Source organism: Pagrus major, chromosome 20 (assembly GCF_040436345.1).
Source record: "Pagrus major chromosome 20, Pma_NU_1.0".
NCBI classification, from domain to species: domain Eukaryota; kingdom Metazoa; phylum Chordata; class Actinopteri; order Spariformes; family Sparidae; genus Pagrus; species Pagrus major.
The window spans coordinates 18,959,046-18,981,662 of record NC_133234.1 but is presented as its reverse complement, the minus strand read 5'-3'; the positions used below and the strand labels follow the sequence as shown (position 1 = coordinate 18,981,662).

The 22,617-nt window shown below is 42.4% G+C and overlaps 2 protein-coding genes across 4 annotated transcripts; one reads left to right on the top strand and one right to left on the bottom strand.

Moving 5' to 3' along the window:
• Positions 1-962: 962 nt before the first annotated feature.
• Positions 963-18,690, bottom strand: zranb1a (zinc finger, RAN-binding domain containing 1a). 3 transcript variants are annotated; one of them, XM_073489280.1, is made up of 10 exons: positions 18,669-18,690; positions 16,000-16,834; positions 10,504-10,691; positions 9,565-9,718; positions 8,550-8,621; positions 7,451-7,649; positions 6,077-6,197; positions 3,936-4,065; positions 2,213-2,442; positions 963-1,997 (listed from the first exon to the last, which is right to left on the bottom strand). In XM_073489280.1, exons 2-10 carry the CDS (start codon positions 16,823-16,825, stop codon positions 1,782-1,784), a joined length of 2,136 nt encoding a protein of 711 aa, XP_073345381.1. In that variant the 5' UTR covers positions 16,826-16,834; positions 18,669-18,690; the 3' UTR covers positions 963-1,781. The 3 variants fall into 3 exon arrangements, with proteins under 3 accessions (XP_073345381.1, XP_073345379.1, XP_073345380.1); XM_073489278.1 differs by lacking the exon at positions 18,669-18,690 and adding an exon at positions 17,320-17,659; XM_073489279.1 differs by lacking the exon at positions 18,669-18,690 and adding an exon at positions 17,320-17,613 and having other exon boundaries at positions 16,000-16,852.
• Positions 18,442-22,412, top strand: hpdl (4-hydroxyphenylpyruvate dioxygenase-like). The gene is made up of 5 exons (XM_073489281.1): positions 18,442-19,125; positions 19,215-19,381; positions 19,483-19,634; positions 21,277-21,404; positions 21,819-22,412. The coding sequence occupies exons 1-5, from the start codon at positions 18,449-18,451 to the stop codon at positions 22,018-22,020; spliced, it is 1,326 nt and encodes a 441-aa protein (XP_073345382.1). The 5' UTR covers positions 18,442-18,448; the 3' UTR covers positions 22,021-22,412.
• The last annotated feature ends 205 nt before the right edge of the window (positions 22,413-22,617 follow it).

Sequence of the window (22,617 nt, the reverse complement as noted above, 5' to 3'; positions counted from 1 at the left end):
TTGTTGTTGATGAAAAGATGTAGTTGTAATAAATCAGTCCTTGTTGAATTAGGAAAGTGTTTTTCTCCCAGAACTTTAAATCTAAGAAGAAAAACATATCTACTCTTGCAAGTTTGTCTGGATCTTTTTAAATCTCATGCTTGTGTTGTTCATCGCATATCCCCTTTAGCTACTGAACAGAACACCTTATTTAAAAAGAGCAATTCTGTGTTGTTTTGAATCACAGGGTGCTCCCGAGAGGGTGACAGCAGGAATACAAAGGCCTTATTCTTCCAAAAACACCACACATAAAAACCAAAACAAAAAGAAACAGGCTTTGACTCATGGTGTGTTCATGTGGTGTGGGAATAACCAGAAAAAGTATTTCCGACTGGGCAAATTCAGGTGAACGCCCCCTCAAGTTGGAACAACAACTCGGAAAAAGTTGCTGAGTTGACGACATACGACGCTGAAAGATGGCGGACGAAAGTAAACATTGGGTTGTTGGTAACATGCATATTTGTGAAATTATATTTCATGGCTCACATGACTTGTTTACTTTGCTCTTCCTTGTCACTCAAATACCAGACACAGCTGTCAATGTGTTGTTTAAACGCTCTGAGCGATGAAGTGAAAAACATCATCCACGTTGTTTGAGGCACATGAACACACTGAAGTCCAAAGAACGACATCCGAACTCGGGAAGTTGTTCCATCCGAGGAGCACATGAAGGCAGCATTAGCTGTCCATTCTACAGTGATCCAGACTATATTTAGAAGGTGTGAGCATTATTGATCGTCTTTATGTGTGTGATCAACTATCACGCAGGCTTAATCAAATTTTAAAACACTCCCATCCACCATCACGCAGTGTGTTTTGCTATCTGAAGCTGCGTCCTACTTAACTCCAGTCAAAACACAAACGTCAGTGGTTTTTCTAATCCAAACATCACATGAAGAAGAAAACAACTGCAACAAAGAGGATGCAAGTGAGTCAAATTTAATATTAATGCACTCTATAGAAAGAGGCAGAGTGTTTGGTTTTCTCTTTTCCCCACCAGCATCACCACCACCCACTCTAAACATGACAATGAGCGACTAAATCACACGTAAAAATGTCAGTAAACTTGTACGTCCTTTTTCTCCCCCTCCCCCTCACAGAATGTAGGTATAATCTGTGCAAAATAAAATACTTCAAGACTGAATGGATCAAACGGAACACAGATAAAACGGGGGGCCGAACAAAAAGGTATCGCCTCCGCGCGTTAACTCTCTAAACGAATAAATAAATCCAACATCAGAAGGGAGGGGGTTTGCAGAGGGGATCGGCGATCAGGGAAAAACAGGTGCTCTTTAAACCTTAACATACACACAGACGGATTAGCATCCTCTCAGTTTTAAGCAAAAAAATTTCTGTCAGGCAATAAATGAAATTTTCTCATCTAGTGCAGCTTCGGGATTTCCTTAAATAGAGTATATTTTCCTACATGTTCTAGTTTTTCTCTCAGGTCGAGATGATTACCTTGATAACAAAAAGGAGATCTGGCAACAGGAAGGCAAACTAAGTGGACATGATGTGCTTTCATAGGAGCAGTAATCAGGATTCTGGATGTCGTTGCTGGGTTTGTTTCTATCACAGAGCTCACAGAACACATGCATTATTACAAGTTAAAGATTTACATTTTGGAGAAAGGAAAAAAAAAAAAAAAAGAAATGTAGATAGTAAGGAACTCTCCCAGAGCCTGCAGTGTCCAGTCTTTTAAAGAGCTTCATCTCTCTCTCTCGTCTCTGCCTGCCCTTCGCTCACTCGTCTTCGTCCTCCTCTTCCTCGCCGTCGGACAGAGAGGCACAGGGGCGGATCTGACGGTATCTGTCCAGCCACTTCTCCACCATCTGGGTGACCAGGGGGTGGTTGCGGCGGCGGGAGCTCTTCTGCATGGCCGCCAGCACGCCTCCTTCCGTCACGCAGCAGTCCAGCCACTCCCTCAGCAGCTTCTCCTGCTGCTCCTCGTTGCCCATCTGAGGCACAAAACATGCAGTCGTGTTAGAGATGCGAAGCTAAGGGCGACCACAGTTATGTATCACAAACATCTACTTCACAGCTGCATGCCGGGAGAAATGTGTGGTTACCTGACACTAGAGGTAGAAAGTAAGTAAGTACATTTACTCAATTATGATTTATGATTATTAATTCCCAGATTTAGCTAGCTTCACATCTGTACATCAGTTCCTACCTCTTGTGCAGACAGGAAGTGAATGTGCAGCAGCTTCCTCTCGCTGTCCACCAGTGGCAAGAAAGTGACCGTGACGTCGTCGTCAGTGTTGAGGTTGGCGCCTGCACCGCGATTGTCGTAGCCGTCGTTCTCCATGGCCACCAGGGCCGAGAAGTGGCCCCGCGTGTAGCCCAGGGCGATGGGGCTCTTCCAGCAGAAACTCTGCTCCCATAACAGAGGCAGGTACACACCTAAACCACACACAACCACACAAAGAGCAAGTCAGACCAGCTGGGAGCTTCCGTACACCATGTCACGAGAGTCACCTGGGTAGAAACTGGCCCTGCAGCTGTGTGCTCAAATTACAGAGTGTGTGGATGTTAGTCGGGGCCAAGCGCCATCTCAAATCTGACCTGACATCAGAAATGGCTGCGAATCAGCCGTCTGAAAACAAGCAGCCCATTGTGAGCAGAGGGCAGCTCTGTTGTGCAGCCTGGAGCTGTGCTTCTTCAGGAGTGCACCCTCCCTCAGCCCTCTAACCTCCGCCGGGCCCACTTCCTGCTCCAAACACACACCAACACTCACTAGAAACTTAGTGTGCAATGTAGACTAAAGCTATGGCTCCTTTAAGGCACCCATTACAATTACTGGGTATGATGAGCTGTCAGACTGCACCTTGATTTGAATAGATATGTGTTGAGTCATCAGGTTATCAGTAGAACAGACTGTGCTCGCCCTAGAATTTATTTGCAACCGTCAGGCTGTGAGCACGACTCCAGAGCGTTAAATCATCTCCTGTTGTACGTGTACGGAGTGAGAAGCCAAACTCCGTGATAAAATGAAGGCTTTTAGAAGTACAGATAGTTCACTGAGTGAGCCCAAGTAACTAAGTGACCAACTGGTTAAACATTTTTTGATATTGGTCCATCATTGAGCGAGACTGCCACAGCTGGCAGCCACAAATTGGACTGCTATGTAATCCTTGAGGGGAATTGTACACTGTCAAAGTATGTCCACTTAAAGAGTTTGTTTTTGTCCCCGACAGGCTCCGGTTGTTAGTCTAAGTGTCTGACAGCATTATGGAACAGATCCCTACAGAGACGGACCATTTTGTTCAAGATTAACATCTTTTTTGCTGCCGCTCACCAAAGCCACCAGACTCCATTTGCAGAAAACAGTAATTTTATCATCTTTCCACTGCTCCAACAATCACCAGCTCTAGTTTGGTTGAAATAAACCCTTAATCATCGTGCTAGATGTGAAAATATTCTGACTTTACACGCCAGTTAACCCCCTCGCTCCTCTTACAATATTTTCACATCTAATACAGTGAATAACATGTTTATTTCAAACCGAATTACCAGAGTTGGTGATTGTTGGAACAGTGGAAAGAGGACCAAGATGGTGTTGCTGAGTTTTAATTTGTTTTTCTGGCAATTTGAATGAAGAATGTTGTATGATATCAACATTTCTCTTTCTGCAAAGGGAGTCTGGTGGCAATGGAGTCATGTGTAGTTTAGACACTCATTGGAGGTGGTAGCACTGAGAAATGACTTAAGAACGTTTTTTATGGGGACTACTTCTTCAGCAGAACGTCATTTCAATTAAAACTGATTCCCAGCCAGGTTTGTGAACAGTAAATCAACCCCACCCAAATGCCACAAGAGTAATGTGTAATTTGTTTCAACAAATGCTTTGAAAGAGAATCACATGTTAATGACTGTTAAATTCTCTGCTGGCTCACCTTGAAAACGAGTGTATCCTAACGTTTCCCCACGGAAACTTTTGTAGTATTTCACTCCGTAGACTATGATCGGTCTGCGAAGAATGTGTGCGAGAACAAAAATGTGGGTCTGCTCCAGGCTGGCCCCGGGCTGAGAGGAGGAGAAAGAGAAACAGAAAAAAAAAACACACATCATTCAGTAGTAAATGTATAGACTTCCCCCTGATTGTACAGTGAATAAAACAGAACTAAAAATAGTGACAAGAGCTGAGGGTGCCAAGTACTGTGATCATGTTGCAAAACGGAGCATCCTGCACACTGTGATCCTGCAACACAGCAGCTCTGAGGACGTCTGCATGCCAATCATCACTTGTACCATCTGAATAAGCAGAAAGCGGGCTGCATGCTGCTTTTAAATGTATGACAGCTACAATGACATTTCATGGTAAAAGGGGGCTTCAAAGTCATCCACACTTGACGGGATATAAAAAGGCCGGTCTTATCCTTTGGATTTCATCTCTCCACCACTGTCAAAGCCTCAGACGAGGTTATCACATGGTCGCTTTTGCGTGTGTGTTTGTTTATACTGCCGGTGGAGTGGCTCTCTGCTAAATGCCTGTAATCCCACGGTCACATGTTGGGAAGGAGTGCTGCTTCAGCAGGCGTGCCAGACAAGCAGATGAGCTGTCAATCTACAGCTCCATCTTAGGGGGGGGATCTATCTTAATTGCTTATGTCCTCCCCGTCATTCACACACACACAGTCCACAAGGCAGGGGTTGGTACAGCTTTTTAAAAGTAAAATTCAAGCAACATTTTTATCATTTATCATCACATCAAAATGCCAATTTCTACATAATGTTGCTTTAAATGCAACTGCAAGTTTACAGATGTATATTGTCACTTTGTTTAATTTACCAGCTATTCACATCGACTTTGATTGGATGTTTTGATCATGCCGACTTAATTCTTGCCCACATTAAAACATAGAGACTTCAAACAAATATGGTGACGGCATCGTTTCATCTCAAATATTTAAAAGACTTTTGGTTAACATGAGTGATTGTGTAGCTATAGTTCTAGATTATGTTGAAAGGGAGGATTACATTCAAATTAAAGCATATTCCTAAACCTTTAAAAAACAAAACGGTTAAAATTTACCTCCATATTCAAACCTTCTACATTACAGTGCTGGTTACTAGTTTTAGCGGACGAGTATTTATGAAGATCATACACTTAAAACGTGCCTCTCTGATGTCTGCATGCTCTAAAGCAAACTGAACTTGCAGGTCTCTAGGGCCTCATTTAGACCAATTAGAAATGGCTCTTGCAAAACTGCAGTGACAGGACGTGACAGAACTTTTAAATTAATATCCAAAGTATGACCGCAGCTGGTGTGAACTTACAGAAAGTTAAATGGACCTTGTTTGACGGCTAGTGAGGCTGTGAAGTCATATTTGATGAGCATGTCCCTGTTTGGTTTATATCTCATGCTCCACCAGCACACATATAAGGAAGCGCATGTATGCAGACGGTGATACACATTCCTGTCGACTGCAGAGGACAGTAATGTGAATGTGTGTGCCAGACTGACTGATTGAGAAACAAAAGAAAGAAAACCAGCTTTACAAATGTTTTTAAAGAAAGAAATGCTTTCAACCTGTGTGTTGGGCTTTAAGAGTTCACACACAATGTGTGACAAAAACTGAAAGTAAAAATAACTGAAAAATCCACAGGGGGCCTTAAGCAGGAGACATAAGATTTTCTCGTTTACTTTCTCCCCCAACAACAACAACAATGATCAGGAGGATAAAGAAAAACTTCCAGCATTTCTAAATGTGTGCCAGGCAGTTTAATGATCTTCTAAACCACAGTAGCAGTCACTAAATAATTAACTTGGTGCCGTGTCTATTATTGGTTAACTTCTGAATTTCAAACAACCTAAAAACACCCATCTTCTTGGTAGTAAACCTGCCATTTTCCTTTGATAATGTATCAATTTATATGCATAATTTTCCAAGTATTACTCTCTAATCATCAAAACACATTTACGAGAAGCACACACTCCCTTTATAGACTTACCGCACTAGCCATTTTCCTTCTTTCGATTGATAATGAACCAGAGGAAGGAAGTGAGTAAACCAGAAGGAACCTCATAATTACCTGGCTGGCCAAAGACAGGATGAACGCCCAGTCCTCCTGCCACTGCTCCTCTCTCAGGGAGAAATGCAAACCGAAACTCTGCGAGTACCAAGACTCCCACTCCTTCCAGCGTGTGTAAAACCTAAAAAAAAATAAAACGTTACAGTACAGCATTTCATGTTAAAATCAGATGCAAATGATAACCACATCAACAGCCAACAACTGGATTTAGACGACTAAACACTATTAAAAAGAGTAAAGAAATCTAGTTTTACACAATAAACAACCATCCTCACACCTACTGCAATACATATTAAAAGGAGAACATCTCTTTCATGTCTTTCCTTCACCAAGTAATCAAACCTCCTATATTTGACTGTGTGAGGGAAGCATGAAAACATCCAGAGGAAATGCTTCAACACTGAACCTCCGGGTCTAATTATCAAAACCACTGAACTCCCAGCAGGTCATGACTATCCACTGGCTGCAGACAACCAGGGAAACCCTATCTTACACTATCACTCAGGACATGCATATCTATGGTAATTCTGTATGAGATGTTTTTTTTCTTTTTAAAAAAAGATGCAATATGTAAGAATTTTAGTCTAAAACACTCAAAAGTTAATCAAAATTAACAAAAACAGTCTTGACCATATATCAAAGATGTCTATGTATTGTGTAGCAGAAATACCTGCTGAAGTTGGCATGCTAACCAGCTAGCCCATAGCCTCGAGCTCACAGTTCATAGGCAGGTAGTGGCAGCATTAGTTACGCGGCTAGCTGGGCTACCTTGCTCGCGAATGGCAGCTACAGTTGGCAGCTACAATTAGCAGCAGTTAGCGGTTACTCTGGTGATGTATTGCCCCCTTTTTGTTCGGGGTATGAACACGACATGTGGACAGTTTTAACATGCACCTTTAACGTGTCAAATCCAGTTTGGTGCAAGCTACATTTCTCAGTATTTAGGGTTTTATTTCCTTCAAAAATGTAAAGTGGATGTACGCCCACTTTCTTTTATGCTGATGACACACACTGCTCTTTTTGAAAATGAGAACTGGGGAAGTTGTGCGGAGACAATGTGTCAAAGTGAAATTTAATGTTCATAATGATAGAAGTCAGTTCCTACAGATCACTAAGAGAATATATTACAGTATTTCAAGTTTGAGTGGGTGTTATAGTCCTAAATAATAATACTTGTAGTTGCTGTGCGTAATGGCAGGACATCATCATGTCGACAACACGGAACATGGCCATTATCACTACCTTTTTTTTTTTTTTACATTATCGTGAACAATACAACATTACGCACTCACTTGATGTGACACTATTTCAAGTAATACAAATGTTTCCTGGATTTAAGTGACCATAGGGACTGTGTAGGTTTGAGAGTCTCACCAGTGGGAACAGTCATGCAAGCTGTCATGGAGGGTCTTGCGGAGAACAGAGTCCTTGTCGTAGATGCCCCAGGTGGCTTGAAGAACTGAGTCCAACAGACAGTCTCCAGCTGTGCGGTTCCATAAGGCGTACAGACGACTGTCCAGCCGTGTGCCCAGCTCCAGAGACCAGTTGATGACAGGAGATTCCTCTTCCAACTCTATTCACAGACAGGAAAAATGCATGAGTGTGGGGTAAGACCATCGATAAGAGGACAGGTTCAGTCAATACTAATTCAAACCCTTCTGTTTTTGTCAAACTTTGCGGTAAGAACACCAATGGGGAACTTCTCCAAGAGAGACGGGAAGAGGATTTTGTAGATGAAACTTTTTTGGTGAGCAAACATGACGATGGTTGCATTTTTCACCTCAGCTGACCAATGAAGAAATATTACTGGGTATATGAGAAGAATTAAATAGGGGGATTGGAAGAAAAGCACTCGAAAAAGCTGAAAGTCCTTAATCTGTGCACAAAAACTCAGCATGGGATGGAGAAATGCTGCGTTGAGCGCTTCAGACATGCAACTGCTGCAGCTAGTCGAAACAAAATGTGCATCGCCTAACCTGCTTTTCCGCATTTTTCTGTCCTCCTGTAATATTATTATACACACTTTTCTGCGACCTCAGCTAATTCCTGTGCAAAAAACAAAAAGTCAGAACACTTCTCCCGAGCAACCCAGTTTATGGAGGCTTAAATGGGTCACAAGACTCCTCTGATACAGTCAGAGTGTAGTCCTGGGAGTGTGTAGTTGGTTACGTGTGAGGGAGTGAAAACAGTCAGCTCAATTAACCTAATTAGAGAGGGTGTGGAGGATGAAGCAGGAGGTGGTAAGCTGGCTGGAAGAACACAAAATGAGCAGTTGTTGGTTTTTAGACCAAAGTCACAGCCAGAAGATGAATCACAGGTAATCCTCGAGTGTGTTCTGAGCTTGGAAGAACTGCTTTTAGTTTCTATGCCCTGACAACCTGGAACTCCATACAAAGCACCCTTAAAATTAACACTTCGATACCACTTGGTGAGTCAAAGACTGGGGATACGTGCATGAATAAATCTTGGGTACCTTTCTGCACATCTCGATCCAACACCTCATCAAACAGCTTCTCTTGGACAGCAGGCGGCAAGTCCTCTATATCTGCAAAGACACATGGGAGAGATATTATGTTTTCATGCTCATTATAAGCTAATGGTACACAGCACCAAGGGCAACTTGGAAACTCTACAATAATGACACACAGAGGGGATGTTCTCTGCAGTTCCATTCACTGGCTGACATTTTGTCAATGGCACACTGTAAACACAAGCTCTGTACAGCATGTTGTGTTTCTGTGCGTATTGAACTGTGCACACACAAAGCCAGAACACTGGTGGCTATTCTCTGGCTCAATAGTGAATGGCACTGGCTTTGTCTGAAAGAGAGAGAGAGAAACAGAGAGAGAGCGTCCTGCAGCTGGCCTTGGGCCAGATTCTGTCCGCAAAGAAATACTTGGCATAGCAGAGAAAAAATAAATTCAAATCTATCAGTGAAGCCTGCATAATCTTTCATCCCAGCAGCACTGGAAGCTCTGAATCAGAAACACAACTGGTAGCTCTGACAAAGCAAAGTGTATGTCATTTCAGTGAAGACATGACGCCACAGGGACGGGACACTGAGCTGCTGATTCTCTGCGCAATGCCGCACAACAAGGCGAGCCGTCATTCCTCCAATTCCCCTAGTGACGGGGACAACATTCAAGATCACATTTTGAAGTGCTGCACAGTTACACAGAGGAAAATCCTACAGATGTGCATGAAATTTAAGCATGAATACAATCCTAAATATAACAAAATTGATTATTTTTCTATTCTACCCTTGCAGAGTAAATGTACCCTGCAGTTTTCAATGTCAGTCTTTATGTGAGTAACTTAAAAAAAGAAATATGTTAGAGACTGTTTTTGGGTTGATGTTGCAAAATTTGAAATGTTTATTGAGGCTACAGTGGGGCCAATGAAGCTAAATTAATTAAGGGATAAACTAAGGAGGTGTTAGATTACACATATGCAAACAAGTCCAATAAGGAAAGTGATATCACAGGTACCTGCAGGCAGGGTGAAGGTGACCAGGTCAGTGAGGAAGTAACAGGCGAAGTCTCCTTTGCGTTGGTGTAGCGAGGCTGCGATCTCCCTGCGGATCTGCTCCGTCAGCTCGGGACACACCATGGAGGGGATGCACTTAGCTGCCTGCTGGTTCACCTAAAAGACATATGTATGCATGTATGTCAATATATGTAGGTTCTAATTTTCTGGTTGAATTTTGTAGTGCCGTCTAGTGTTTTGTGGTATACAGTTGCCCTTTCTAATATTCAGTCTGGCCTCGGTGATATGAATGGCCTAGCTAAGAATCGTTAATAAAAACTAAAATACAATGTCATACATGTTGCACGCATTTTTTATACTAAGGATCAAATTCTGCCATTCACAGTGAAGAGGCCATCTTTCTCTGCAAAACTCAGTGACTTGTTTCAGAGTGCAGCCCTCTGTGCCTTTCCTAATCGTTGCTTGCCCTCCTTGCAAACCACATCAGCTCTGTGGCATCAGGTCCATTAGGAACCAGTGACAGGAGGACTGCAGCCAGGCTAATCCTCCACCTAATCCTCAAAGTGCACTTCTGCTGTAATTATAGGCATTACGGGCATCTGCATTTATCGTCCACTGTGGCGCAGAACAATTATAGACTGACGTGGTTGACTAGAAGAAGCACAGAATGGCATCAAAATTAGATGAAAACTTCTGACATTTTCTTGTCCAACTTAACCAATTTGGTTGTCAGACTTTGTATATTGCATGTAAACGAAGTCCCAAGATTATATTTTACTTTTCAAAAAAGTCTTGCTAGAGGAAAATGTACAATCTGACTAAACTGCTAATTCTACTAGGGGGGAATTAGTGTGCATAAATATGTGTGTAGAGAGAGACAACTTGTTCAGTACATTAATGGCACATTTTTCCAGACAGACTACATCTATCAGGACGCCTACCTCTGTAAGCAGGATGGCCAGCATGTCCTGTCTCTGGAAGCGGATGGCCAGATGCACCAAGGTGAAGCCTACATCAAACGCAGAGGACCGGTTGAGGAGCTGCACCTCGTCAGCGGTGAGCTGCCGGGCGATGTCCCCGCCGGACGACTTGTAGGCCTCTATTGCCGCCAGGTCTCCCTCTACCACTCCTGCAGCCCGGGGAGGAAGGAAGATCAGAAAAAGAGGACAGAAATGTTGGTGTAAAAATGGATCAGTCACTGTATATACACACAGTCACTTTTCCAGGAATTCATGTCCTATTGAAATTAGATGGAAGTGGCACACAACTACATTGTTTACAATCTATGTTAAAGGAAGAAGGAACAGTGCTGTTCAGAAAACAACTCACATTTAACAGTTAATCCAGGGCAGCTGCAAGTACACAAACCCCTGCTGTCATTGCTAGTTTATTGGGCACTAGGGCTGCAAATAATGATTATTTAATTATCGATTAATCTGCCCATTACAGTCCAAATGAAAAGACTTTTCATTTACCATCATAAATGACAAAGAAAAGCAGCAAAACCTTACATTTAAGAAGCTGGAACCAGCAAATGTTTGACATGTTTGCTTAAAACTGACTAAAACAATTAATCGATTATCCAAATAGTTGGCGATTAATTATTCTACTCATCCTTGCAGCTCTATTAGACATAGAATTTAAATCAATGTGGGAGAACAACTACAATAAACTCGTCATCACGACAAAATACAACCTCAAAATTGACCAGAACGTTGACTCAACATCTCTATAAAACAATTTCAACACTAACTGTACATAATGACCTTAACGCAGGTAATATCTGTCGCATAGCCGCTGTATTAGACTGCATTAGTTTAAGTAAGTGTATTGTATGTGAATCTACTATGCCAAACACTCATGTTCCCTGTTCAAACACATCTGCAAAGAAAATAAATGAAAGTAGAAAGACATGGGAATCCTTTTAAAACAGGCCGATTCTTTGTAAATGGATTAGACTGCCTCTTGGAGCAGCTCCAACTCCATGTCCTTGCTTGTAATAGAAACGAGATGTAACAGACGGCTTGCCATGCTCGATGAAAGAACACCAGAAATATCCATCAAAACTGTGCTAACACATCACACTGTTCTCAGTCACAACCAATTTATATTAAAATTACATAACAAATGCAGGAAACTCGAGGAAAAGAGTTAAACACAAAAAGTGTTCAGAGTGAGCAGAGCTCTCTAGCTCATGACGTCAATCCACAATTCAGATGACCTCAAAGATGTAGCCACTAGCTAACCCAGTGTGAGAACAGTTATCACACTGTCAGGCTACTACATCGCCAAACAGACAGGGCAGTGTAGCCTATGATGCAGAGCTATCAGAGAACTGTTTCAAACAGAGGACAGTCTGTGCAGATTAGCGTCCTCCCCCTCCTTTTGGAGCTAGCAGTCTCAACATCTGTTAGGAGTGAAAATGAAAAGCAGATAGGTAGAACACAACACTGAAGCGCTGGCTAATTTTAATCAACTCGCTTATGTGAGGATGATCACCCAAGGACAGTCACCTTGAGAGAACCTGCACTGGAGGATGCCAAGAACGCCCGGTCTACTTTTACACATGCTGAGTGAACACAGATACGTAAATTGATGCCAAATGATTTTGGCTGGAAGGTAGCTGCTGCCCTGCTGGAGACCTCAAGAATATGTTGCAAGGATATAATTATAAATCATACAATTATTTGCTTGGTTTGAGTCAAAACTGTCCACGTCCACTCTTTATATGTGGAGCGTTTCCACAATGAGAGTGTCAACATTAAGTATGCTTGAGTGTGCCATTGATGTCGGGGTCTCACATTGCATAAACCATCCAGATGAAGGCCTTACACCGAAACACGTTGGTGAAATGGAAAAGATTCTCTCGGTTAGTGTTGCCGATTTGATTTTCTCATGTTTGGCACTTTGTTACAACAGCACCAGGTTGGCTTGAAGCAGCATCAGCACGCAGTGTGTTCTTCTTAGAGGGTGACGATCGCAGTGCACAAAATAAATGGTGATGGCGTCCTAATAGCATAATGGTTAAGGCGCTTACCACCAAACCACATTGTCCACAGTTCAATCCCAGCCAGAGACCTGTGTTCCATGTCATAGCACTCCCTCCCTTTCCTTGCCACAACAACAATAAAAGAATGCTGGCGTCTCTCCTTGCCAAGTTCACCCAAAACTGATGATTTGGGTGAGTCAGGTGACGTTATGTAGTCCACATAACATTTCTGGAATTTCACTGCAAAACAGCGTTGCAGCATTCTCCAAAACCAAGGAAGTAGATGGGGACTTGTTTTAAAACAAAAAATAAAAAAGGCTTCATACAGCTTGTACCACACAATCCAAGTCTCAGGAAGCCCAGAGAGCCCAAATTAATTTGAAGAAACATGGTTTTCACCCTCAACAAGTGGTCAAGCTTTTGCGCACACTTCAGACAGGATGCAAGTGCACCATCACTTTTAGCTCAGCGGCTACATTGAAGAGTTAAGCTTTAAAAAAGTGTAAATGGGGGCTGTATGGGGCAGTTTAATAATTTTTCGTTTTCAGTTCGGTTTTTCAGTCCCTACCTACTTCAGCTGTTTTGCTGTGAAGCTTCCGAAACTATCAAACTTGCTCTTGTATTTCATCTTCAAGAGCACCTTGAACTTGGACTTGCAGCATTCGCAGCTGTTTGAAGTATTATCTTCATACATCAATTTCTTATTTGCCATCTGCAATGTAAATAATGTGGACTTAAATGGGGATTCATTCTAAAAATCTTAAAAACCTTTTATGTCAGGATCTGTTAACAAAATATCAGTCCCAAAATGGCCCAAACAGCCAGAAAAGGTGCATCCTGAACATCAGACATGACAAATAGTCACACAGTGTGTAATTAACAATTCTGTAACTAGGATGCCTCATGAGGCCCTGGTGGAAAAACTAGCTTGTCAGAATGTTTACCTTCTCCCTCCAGGTTTTACAAAGACTACAACATGACAGCATTCCTGACCACAGAAGTCTTTCTCCAAGTGAAAGATAAACATTGATCCCGGTGTCAATTCTGTGGACCACAATAACCCTTTTGTATTCAGACATAGTGACCATCTGAACAGATATTAATGTTGTGCTGTCGTTTAAACTAAATCAAATAATTGACACTGCAAAACATTGTTATATCAAAAAATAGATTCTGAAAACTCAAAAAGGTATAAAATACAAATTTTGTGCAGTATTGATACACCAGTAGCAGCTGCGTTTTCTTGCCCTTCTCTCCGACAGCAAGTCGACACACGCACCCCTGCAGTGCCCACACAGCCCCGCCTCCTCCAGAAGCAAATCAACTTAATTGCCATTGTGCTGAACACACACTACACAAACCTTCTTAGATGTATCTTTTCATAAAAATCTAAAACTTTATGCCCTCTATGCTGTGCCATTATTTCTCATAGCAGCAATCGTAGTATCGAATATTGTTTTTTTTTTAAGGTATTTAGAAATTCTAGTATCGTGACAATACTTCCGCCTACACAGTGTTGAAAATATTTGTAACCACAAACACTACAAACAGAATTTTGTAACCATGGCTGACATCTGTTTTAAGCCCATCAGATAAAAATTCAGCTGATCAGCAACATCATTTCCAGAAGGCGAACACAGAGCTACTACACAATGTTTTTTTGTGATCGCACTAATCACATAACCTGAACGCAACATCATGAGCAACGTGATACTGTAGCATAATATTCTCATACAGACAAACATCTGCCATTGCAAGACTCAGCGGTTTTAGTCTTTCAATGAAACAACAGAACAATATTACACAAACAGAGCCTGCTTCCTTTTGGGGGAACGTCGAATCAATGGGCTCGTCTGACTTTGGCCCAAATAGAGCGCTGAAATAACACTAAAGCAGAAATGTGTGGAAACAGTAGAGCAAAGTGAGACCAAGCTGTGAGACCTGAGGAAGTGCTTGGCTTGGCCGTAATGTGCAGGCACTTCCTCCATTGACAAACACTTTGAAGAGCATAACTGAACAAAGTCAGCTGACGTGGTGTGACATAAAAAAGCAGACATTAAATCAAAAGGCTGGAAACGTCCATAACAGGTAGATGTAGGATAAAAGGTAAAAAAAAAAAAAACTGTCATAAGTGTAATGTTTTGTACTCCACAACAAGCTGCAGAGGGCAATCGGTGCAAAGGTCAGGAGGACAGTGATCATGTGCTGCCTTCATGCTTTTTTTTTTTTGCTTTTTTGTTGACTGGTGTTCATGTCTTGTCAAGGCTATTTTTGCCTCCTAGAGGCCCCTGGTCAGCACATAAGCACCAGTGTTTACAGGGTCTGTTGACTGCAAGCCAGGAGAGTCTCTGCTCTGCGGGCTCCGGTCTCACTGCGCTGCCCAGACGGCTCATTCATCCCCACCGGCTGGGAAACACTCACACCCTCTCAGTTTCTCAAAGACACTCTCAGTGTTGCAGCAAGGCCAGCTACAGGTTCACTGATGACTTGGATCAAGTTCCTACTAGCCATTTAGTAACACATCTTTATTATGCTGCCATTCAGCATCACTTAAGCTTTGTTGATGATCAGTGTCGTCTCGCTACAGTCGATATTTTCCACCTGAAAGCGCAACGTTGTGAAATTAAACCCTTCTCAGAGACCTTGCCAAGCTCATATTTTGCTAAATTCCTGCTGTACTGTTATATGCGTGGAGTCTAAACAACGAGACATTTTGTCATCATCAATAAAACATCACACTACTATGCAGCCTTGGCCTTCGCAGGGTGAGGCCCCATCTGTGCTGTAGTAAAAACAGAACTAAGAGGAAACGAGACGTTTTGCCGTTGGGACAAAAACAATCAACAGTTGCCTCTAACTGGAGCACTTTGCTTTGTCATCACAGAGCATGACATCATGGGAGGGAACAAAAAGCTGGTGTGACAATAGAAGTGTTGTTACAAAGAAAACACATGGGACAAGAGTATAGATTATTTGTACCATTAACATTACTCAGGAGAGCCACAGAGGAAAATGAGAGTGAAAGTGTTCTCACACATAATCACAGCCCAATAAATACTTTCAATATCTGTTATCATCACTATGGAACGCCGAGGAATCTAAAAACTGAATCTGTATCTTTTTGTTATTCTTATTTTGAGCAAGCCAATGGTTCGTTTGTCAATTTATTGATGGACAATTTCATATAGCCCAATTGTCAAAATGTGTGAAAGATGACATCCCAAGCTTTCAGAGCCCAAAATGGTGCCTTAAGATTGCTTGATTTGTCTAACCATTAATCAAAACCTAACAACATGTACAATTTTTATTGATATAAAAGAGAAAAATGTTGCAAATCCGAACGTTTTAGAAGCTGGGAAGGATCTTTGGCATTTCCCAAAGTTGTTGTGGACTGACTGTATACTTAATCCCCTCAGCTCCCGTAGGAATGACAAGTAATAAAACTCACCAGCACATGCATTGAGGAACAGCCAGTCCGTTTTCCTCATCCGGTTTCTAATCTGCTTTAGCTTCTTGAAGTCGACCTCTTGCTCCTCTTTGCTGCTCATGGCTCCTGCTGCGAGTTCTATCCTCTGGAAGTCCATTTTCATATTGTCTTCCCTCTTGGGCAGAGGAGGGGACCTTCTCAGGCCGCCACTGCAACTGCCCCTCCACCTGGCCCTGTCCTGCTCGTTGATCATAGGTGTCGGCTCCGCGGACTCGGCCAGCTCTATGGCTTCCAGGTTGTTGGGCTTGGGGTGGTCGCACACCACACACTTTGTAGTTTTGGGCCAGTTCTGGTAAGTGCAAGCTGTGCATGTCCAGTGTTGCTGATGGGTGTTGAGTCTGTTTCTGTCATTGTACTCCTCACAGGTATCTACAGGGGAGTGGACAGCAGGACGGCAGCCTGCGTTGGAGCCTGATGTCTGGGGGGACTCTGTGGGGCTGCTGGTCCTCGGGCGCTGACACAGGCACTGTGTGCAGCGGATGGCCCGGGGCCAGTTCAGGTAGGTGCATATCTGGCAAGACCACTTGTTAGCAATCTCAGCCATGCTAGACGACCTGACTCTTGGCCGAGCACTGGAGTCAGGGCAGATGAGGAGGCTGCTGCCACTCTCAGTTCTGGGGGGATCCCACTCTGGACTGGGGTCCAGATCGGGGCTGTTCTTGTAAGGTTCCTCTGTGATGATGGGACCCCTTGACTTGTGGGCACGGCACATTGTGCACTTGATTGCAGAGGGCCAGTTCTCATAGGTGCAGTAGTCACAGACCCACTTTATCTTCTGTTCCGTCATTGTGGATCACTTTGGATGATGATAAATCTAGTTAGATGTGAGGCATGAACACCGTTTGTGATTTATCTTACAGGTCAATAAATATAAAACACTAACATTGTGTTTTAAACACATAAATCAAAAGAGGAGATTTAATAGTACGTGTTGCAGCAGTTTGTGAACTAACTTACATCTCGTCGGGCATCTTCAATGACAACGGCAGCCTGAGATTGTGTTAATATTGAAACACCATGACTGTCTGCCAGGCCAGCTGTTCATTACCATAACAATGTGTGATTAACAGCCTGGGTTTGATTCACATGACGGGCAGCTTTATTGCGTTACCATGTAATAATGTCCAGTGTTTGGTGTTAGCTTGCTAGCTGGCGAGCTAACCGCATAGCATAGACATAGCTACCGTCAATTTCTACAGTTGACGACCCTTTAATAAGACGTAAAATAATTGAACATGTCATTTTTTATTATATATTAGGAAAAATATGTTAAACTCTTACCGTTTCGTGGCTCCGCTCGTTTCTCAAGTGCTGCTGTAAACCACAACAAACCCTTCTTGTACAGCCCACCACCTCCCCCCCTCCTCCTGCTCTGTCAAACCTTTCCCAATCCGAGTTATTTCGACCCCTTTCCTCTCTCACATGTTTACCTTCGTGGACACATTAACCTGTCGCGGAATAAACCACACCCTGGCAGAGCCTCCGTAGTCCCCGAATCATGTTTTAAATCCGCGACACTCCATGGTTTACATCGCCTCCGTGTTGTTTAATGGCGGCGACAGTGAGACAAACGAGTAGCAGAGCCAAAATAAACGCTCGCTTGCCTTCGTCACCAATCATCTGGCGCAGCGCTCAACGCGATTGGATAAAAAGGGAAGTACTGTGTTGCCTTCATCGCCGTCGGAAATACCACAACCCGCAGTGACGGAAAGTATTTGAGAGGTTCAAAATAACTGGGAAATTTCATATTAAAGGGAATAGCGAGTCTTCATTATGTTGCTCACACGCGTGCTGTAGTTGCTGTTGTCTGCACTCCAGACAGCATTTCAATAGCACATCCTGCGTGTGTGTTTAACCAAACGATTCAGAAATATCCGAGCTTAGCGGGAACTTTAAAGGCCTCGCTACTCAAGGCGGTTAATGTGATGAAACACGGCGTTTGATTTTATAAATAAAACATTTTTCCACATGTTGTGGACAATAAATTCAGTCTATTAAACTGTTCTTACGCGGCTTTTTATTTGCAGAAAGTGTGTCATAAATTAGCAAGCCCTCGTTATGAATTCAACTGCTGTACGCAATAAAATTGATAGAGTATATATAAGGAAGAAGAAAAAAAAGAGGAAGAAACAGAAATGGGGCTTCGTGTGTAGAAAAGCATGCATTCTGTTGTAAAAATGCAAAAGAGTTTTATTTTTTTGTCACCTTTAATTGACCTCTACTTACATCACTGATTATTTAAAAATGTCGGCACAGTGTTTATTCGATATATTAACACGCGCACACAAAATAAACATATACACATATTATAAAATATGATCACATGGGTGTCACAGTGACAATACAAAAAAAAAAAAAAAGGCCAGGGGTCACGTTGGACACGCCCCCTGCCCAAACGTCACATCCAAACATGGCAGCTTACTTGAGCCGGTTACACCACATTTCGCTCCACGTTTCTAACGCGGAGAAATTAGCAAACGACCTCGTCTCTAAGTTCAAGTTTAATTTATTCGCTGCCAGACTAACCGACAAGTCCAGACAGCTGGCTCTGAGGAAAGGAGCCGCGGTCTTCGTCGTGAATGAGAGACCGAGCCAGAGCAGAGGGAGGCTGAATGAAGACAGACGCTCACCTGATCCACGCCGGGTCACCGTGGGGAAGTACAACCGGGATAACTCCACGAGATGTCTGTACGATGTCAGCCCACATTTCTCGGTGGACACTGTGTGCAACGTGTGTTTCGAGGTGCAGGATGTGGAAAGGTCATTCAATGCTCTGCGCCATCTGGGCTGCAGTTTCCTGGTGCCTCCCACGACTGTTCGGGACGAGAGTGGTCATGTCACCTACTCTGTGCTTAAATCTATAGTGGGGAATGTGTGCCACACGCTGATTGACAGGACTAAGTATGAGGGAAGCTTCCTGCCTGGGTTTGATGTGATTGGAAAGGACTGCAGCTTGGAAGAAGAGGACACGTCTTGTCCTATCACACACTTTGATCACATCACTTATGCATGTCCCAGGAAAACAACCCAGCAGGTCATGGGGTGGTATGAGAAGATCTTTGGTTTCAAGAGGTTTTTCATTGAGAGGTGAGAGACTATCGGTTTCAAGCTGTATTCTGTATTCATTTAACTTGATCTCATTGTTAAAGATGACTGTTTTTTGTTCCTCTGAGCAGTAATGAAGATGTGGACGAAGGCTTTGTCATAAACCAGGAGGGCATTGGTCTACGGCTCACCGCCATGGAGTACTGGAAATGCAGCAAAGCGGGCATCGCCCTCCCGTTTGTGGACAAAAAAGAACCCGACTGCAAGTTTGTCATTGCAGAATCTCTGCCCGAACAAGGTGACTAACAGCAGCCACTCCCATCTTTGGAGGTACTTAATTTCTGCCATATTTGATGATAGTACAACTCCTGTCTCACTGTGTGCTTGCGCTCATTTCAGGCAGGAATCAGGTTGACACCTTCTTGGAGAAGCACAGGTCTCCAGGGATCCAGCACATTGGGCTGTACACAAAGGATATTGTTTCTACTGCACAAACAATGGCTGAAGCTGGTGTTCAGTTTTTCTCCCCTCCTTTTGCCTACTACACCGAGGTTTGTCTGACGTTTACAGAACTGCACAACAGCTTATTTACCAAAACAAATGAACTAATACTGACGAGATAAATGCAAGAAACCGCCAACACGTGTTACACCACAACACAAGACAGATCAGGGTTGTCTTAAAAGGTACAATATGTAAGAATTTTGGTGAAAACTATAAAAAAGGAAAAAAAATCATTAAAATATCTATGTAATTTGTTTTATAAAGCATGCTAACCAGCTAGCCCAGGCCTGTCTTGGTCCAAATATCCTGTGCCAGCAGTGTAAAAACGAACACCTCTTCGGTGCTTCGCGCTCCCAGTTTGGACTGCTAGCTACACGGCTAACTGAGCTAACTAGCTAACAGCAGCCAGCGGTTACTTTAATACGCTCCAGCTATTTGTTTTGAGGTTTGACTGGCTCTTACAGAACTGCAAAACTACTTATTTACCATAATAAATAAACTCATAGTGTCTTGATAAATGGAAGAAACTGCCCACATGTTACTCAGCAACTCGCAAAAGATACTGTAGTATGTACACAAGACAGATCAGGGTTGTCTTTAAAGGTGCAATATGTAAGAATTTTGGTTGTAAACATACAAAACTATCAACAGAATGTGAAGGAATAACAGTTTTGATGTCATGACTCCTGTGTATTGTGCTGCAAAGTACATTTAGCATGCTAACCAGCTAGCCCCGGCCCATCCTGGTTCAAATATCCGCTTCTAGCAGTGTAAACATCAAAACTTTTCCAGCACCTTGAGTTCCCAGTCTGGACTGCTAGCTGCACAAACTATTTTTTTGAGTATAAATTCAACAGATGGCCAATTCTTAAACTCTGCACCTTTTCAAACTTGAAATTGCAGAGCTGCTCTGGCTCATGAATGTTCTGCTTACCATGTAAAATGAACACACACAGTCCAGTCCACCAATTTAAAGTGGATCACCAGGCACCAAGGCCAGTCTACAGAGAGCAGGGAGTCTACAGGTCCTTAACATGGCTGAAATTCAATTTTACACATTTTGAAAAAGTCCCTAAATAGGGTTACATTTTAATTTGTATCAAATGATTTTATCTCATTTAATTTATCCATATTTTAATTTCTTTTTGTGAAAATGATTCAAGCTCTTTTGCATGAGTGTCCACATTATTGATGTTACAAGTCTTTAAACAACCACTGAAGCCAAAACTAAATTCTTTTTACTTTATATATGCGCTTACCTTTTTTTAAATAACTACCTGCAGTTCTTGATGTTTTGTCCAAAGGTATGCCTTTAAATTTTGTTAAAAACGATCTTAAAAAAGTCTTAAAAAGCATCAAAATCAAGTGTTTGATACCTGAAGACACCCTGGTTAGGACCGGTCAATCACTGTTAACCAGGTTTCACAAAGACTTTGGAATTAGGGTCTCGAACACCTCTCAGCTTCATTTCCTCCAACAGAACACCTTACAAAAAATTTTCGTTGACTTTCTGTATGATTTCAGTTGGATTTCCTCACTCATCGAAATGTATGCTTTTAAGGTAGCACTTTCTGTGGCTGGTTATTATATTTAACAATGGATTATAACATGTACTGATCATATTATTGCAAATGTTTCCTCTCCTACTGAGGTTTTCAACTCTTTTACCTATCCCGTGTGCTGTGACAGGTTGGAAAACAGCAGGAGATTGAGGAGGCAGGACACGACCCTCAGATGCTGGCCCAGCATGGCATTCTCCTGGACACAGACCTGCACCAGGATCCCTCGTCACAGACAGAATCCAGAGAAAACAAAAAGTGAGAGGCAATAGAGAGCTGTGATCTCACACACCTCTATGAGCTAGCTTCAGTTTCAGGCGGTTATGGAACGTTTTTATATTATATACTTATTGACCAAACAACTGGCCTTAAATCAGTGTTGTCCATGACAAGATGTCAGGTTTTTCTGTCCAGGTCGGTGGTAGATACCCATTTAACTTGGAATATGTACAGAAAAAAAAAAGACTGATGAAAAAAAATGTAAGAAATTATATTTGGCAATGAAAGCCAGGAAAACAAAGGTTAACCTGGAAGTTGGACCGGGCATGATCTCTCCATAAGTTGCGATGCATCTCCTGTGAAATCATTTGTAGTGTAGTTATCATCAATATTTTTCTCAGGATCACGTAAGACTAACAAAAGTGTCCTCACCATGTTATCTTCCGTTTCCAGATACCTTCTCCAGGTGTTCACCAAGCCCATCTTTGCCGAGGACACCTTCTTCCTGGAGCTGATAGAGCGAAGGGGGGCGACGGGTTTTGGGGAGGGGAACATCAGGGCACTGTGGAAGTCGGTGCAGGCGCACATGGAGAACGAGAGGGCGGACTCTCAAGGAGAGGGATCCACGAAGACTGCGCAAACTGCTCAGTATTAGTCACTCCAAACATTTTTAACTGAGGTTATTTTATTTTATTTCATGTGTTTTTGTATATATATCAGTATGAATGCACTTATTTAGGGAAAAATACTGTATGTATACTGTAAAAAAAGATGTAATATATTTATGGAATCTTGATTTACTGTACACGTTGCACTGTGAACAAAGTACGAATTATATGTTGTATTAATATCTAGCTTTCAACGTGACTGAACAGATTATGAACAAAGTGGCACAAACACAGATGGTGCATACTAAACTTGAAATGTTACTACAACAGACACACTTGCTGTCTCGGTAAAAGAATGTCTTCATATTCACTGTGTCAAAGCAAAGCAACTGACTGACTCCAGAGCAACTGTTCCTTAATAAATCTATTACTCACAGTAGACCGTGAAGACCAATTACTGTCCTCGAAATAACATGCTCAGTGTGTCTTTGAGTGTGTGTGGGCTGAAATGTCAAAATAAGAGATCTTGAAATCTCTTAGGTTATTTTGGGTGAAACATCACCACCTAGCCAGAAATGGAGAGTATGAACATTAACTTATGTTAAGTCCTCGTACTTTACTTTATAATACGCCATTATATTTCC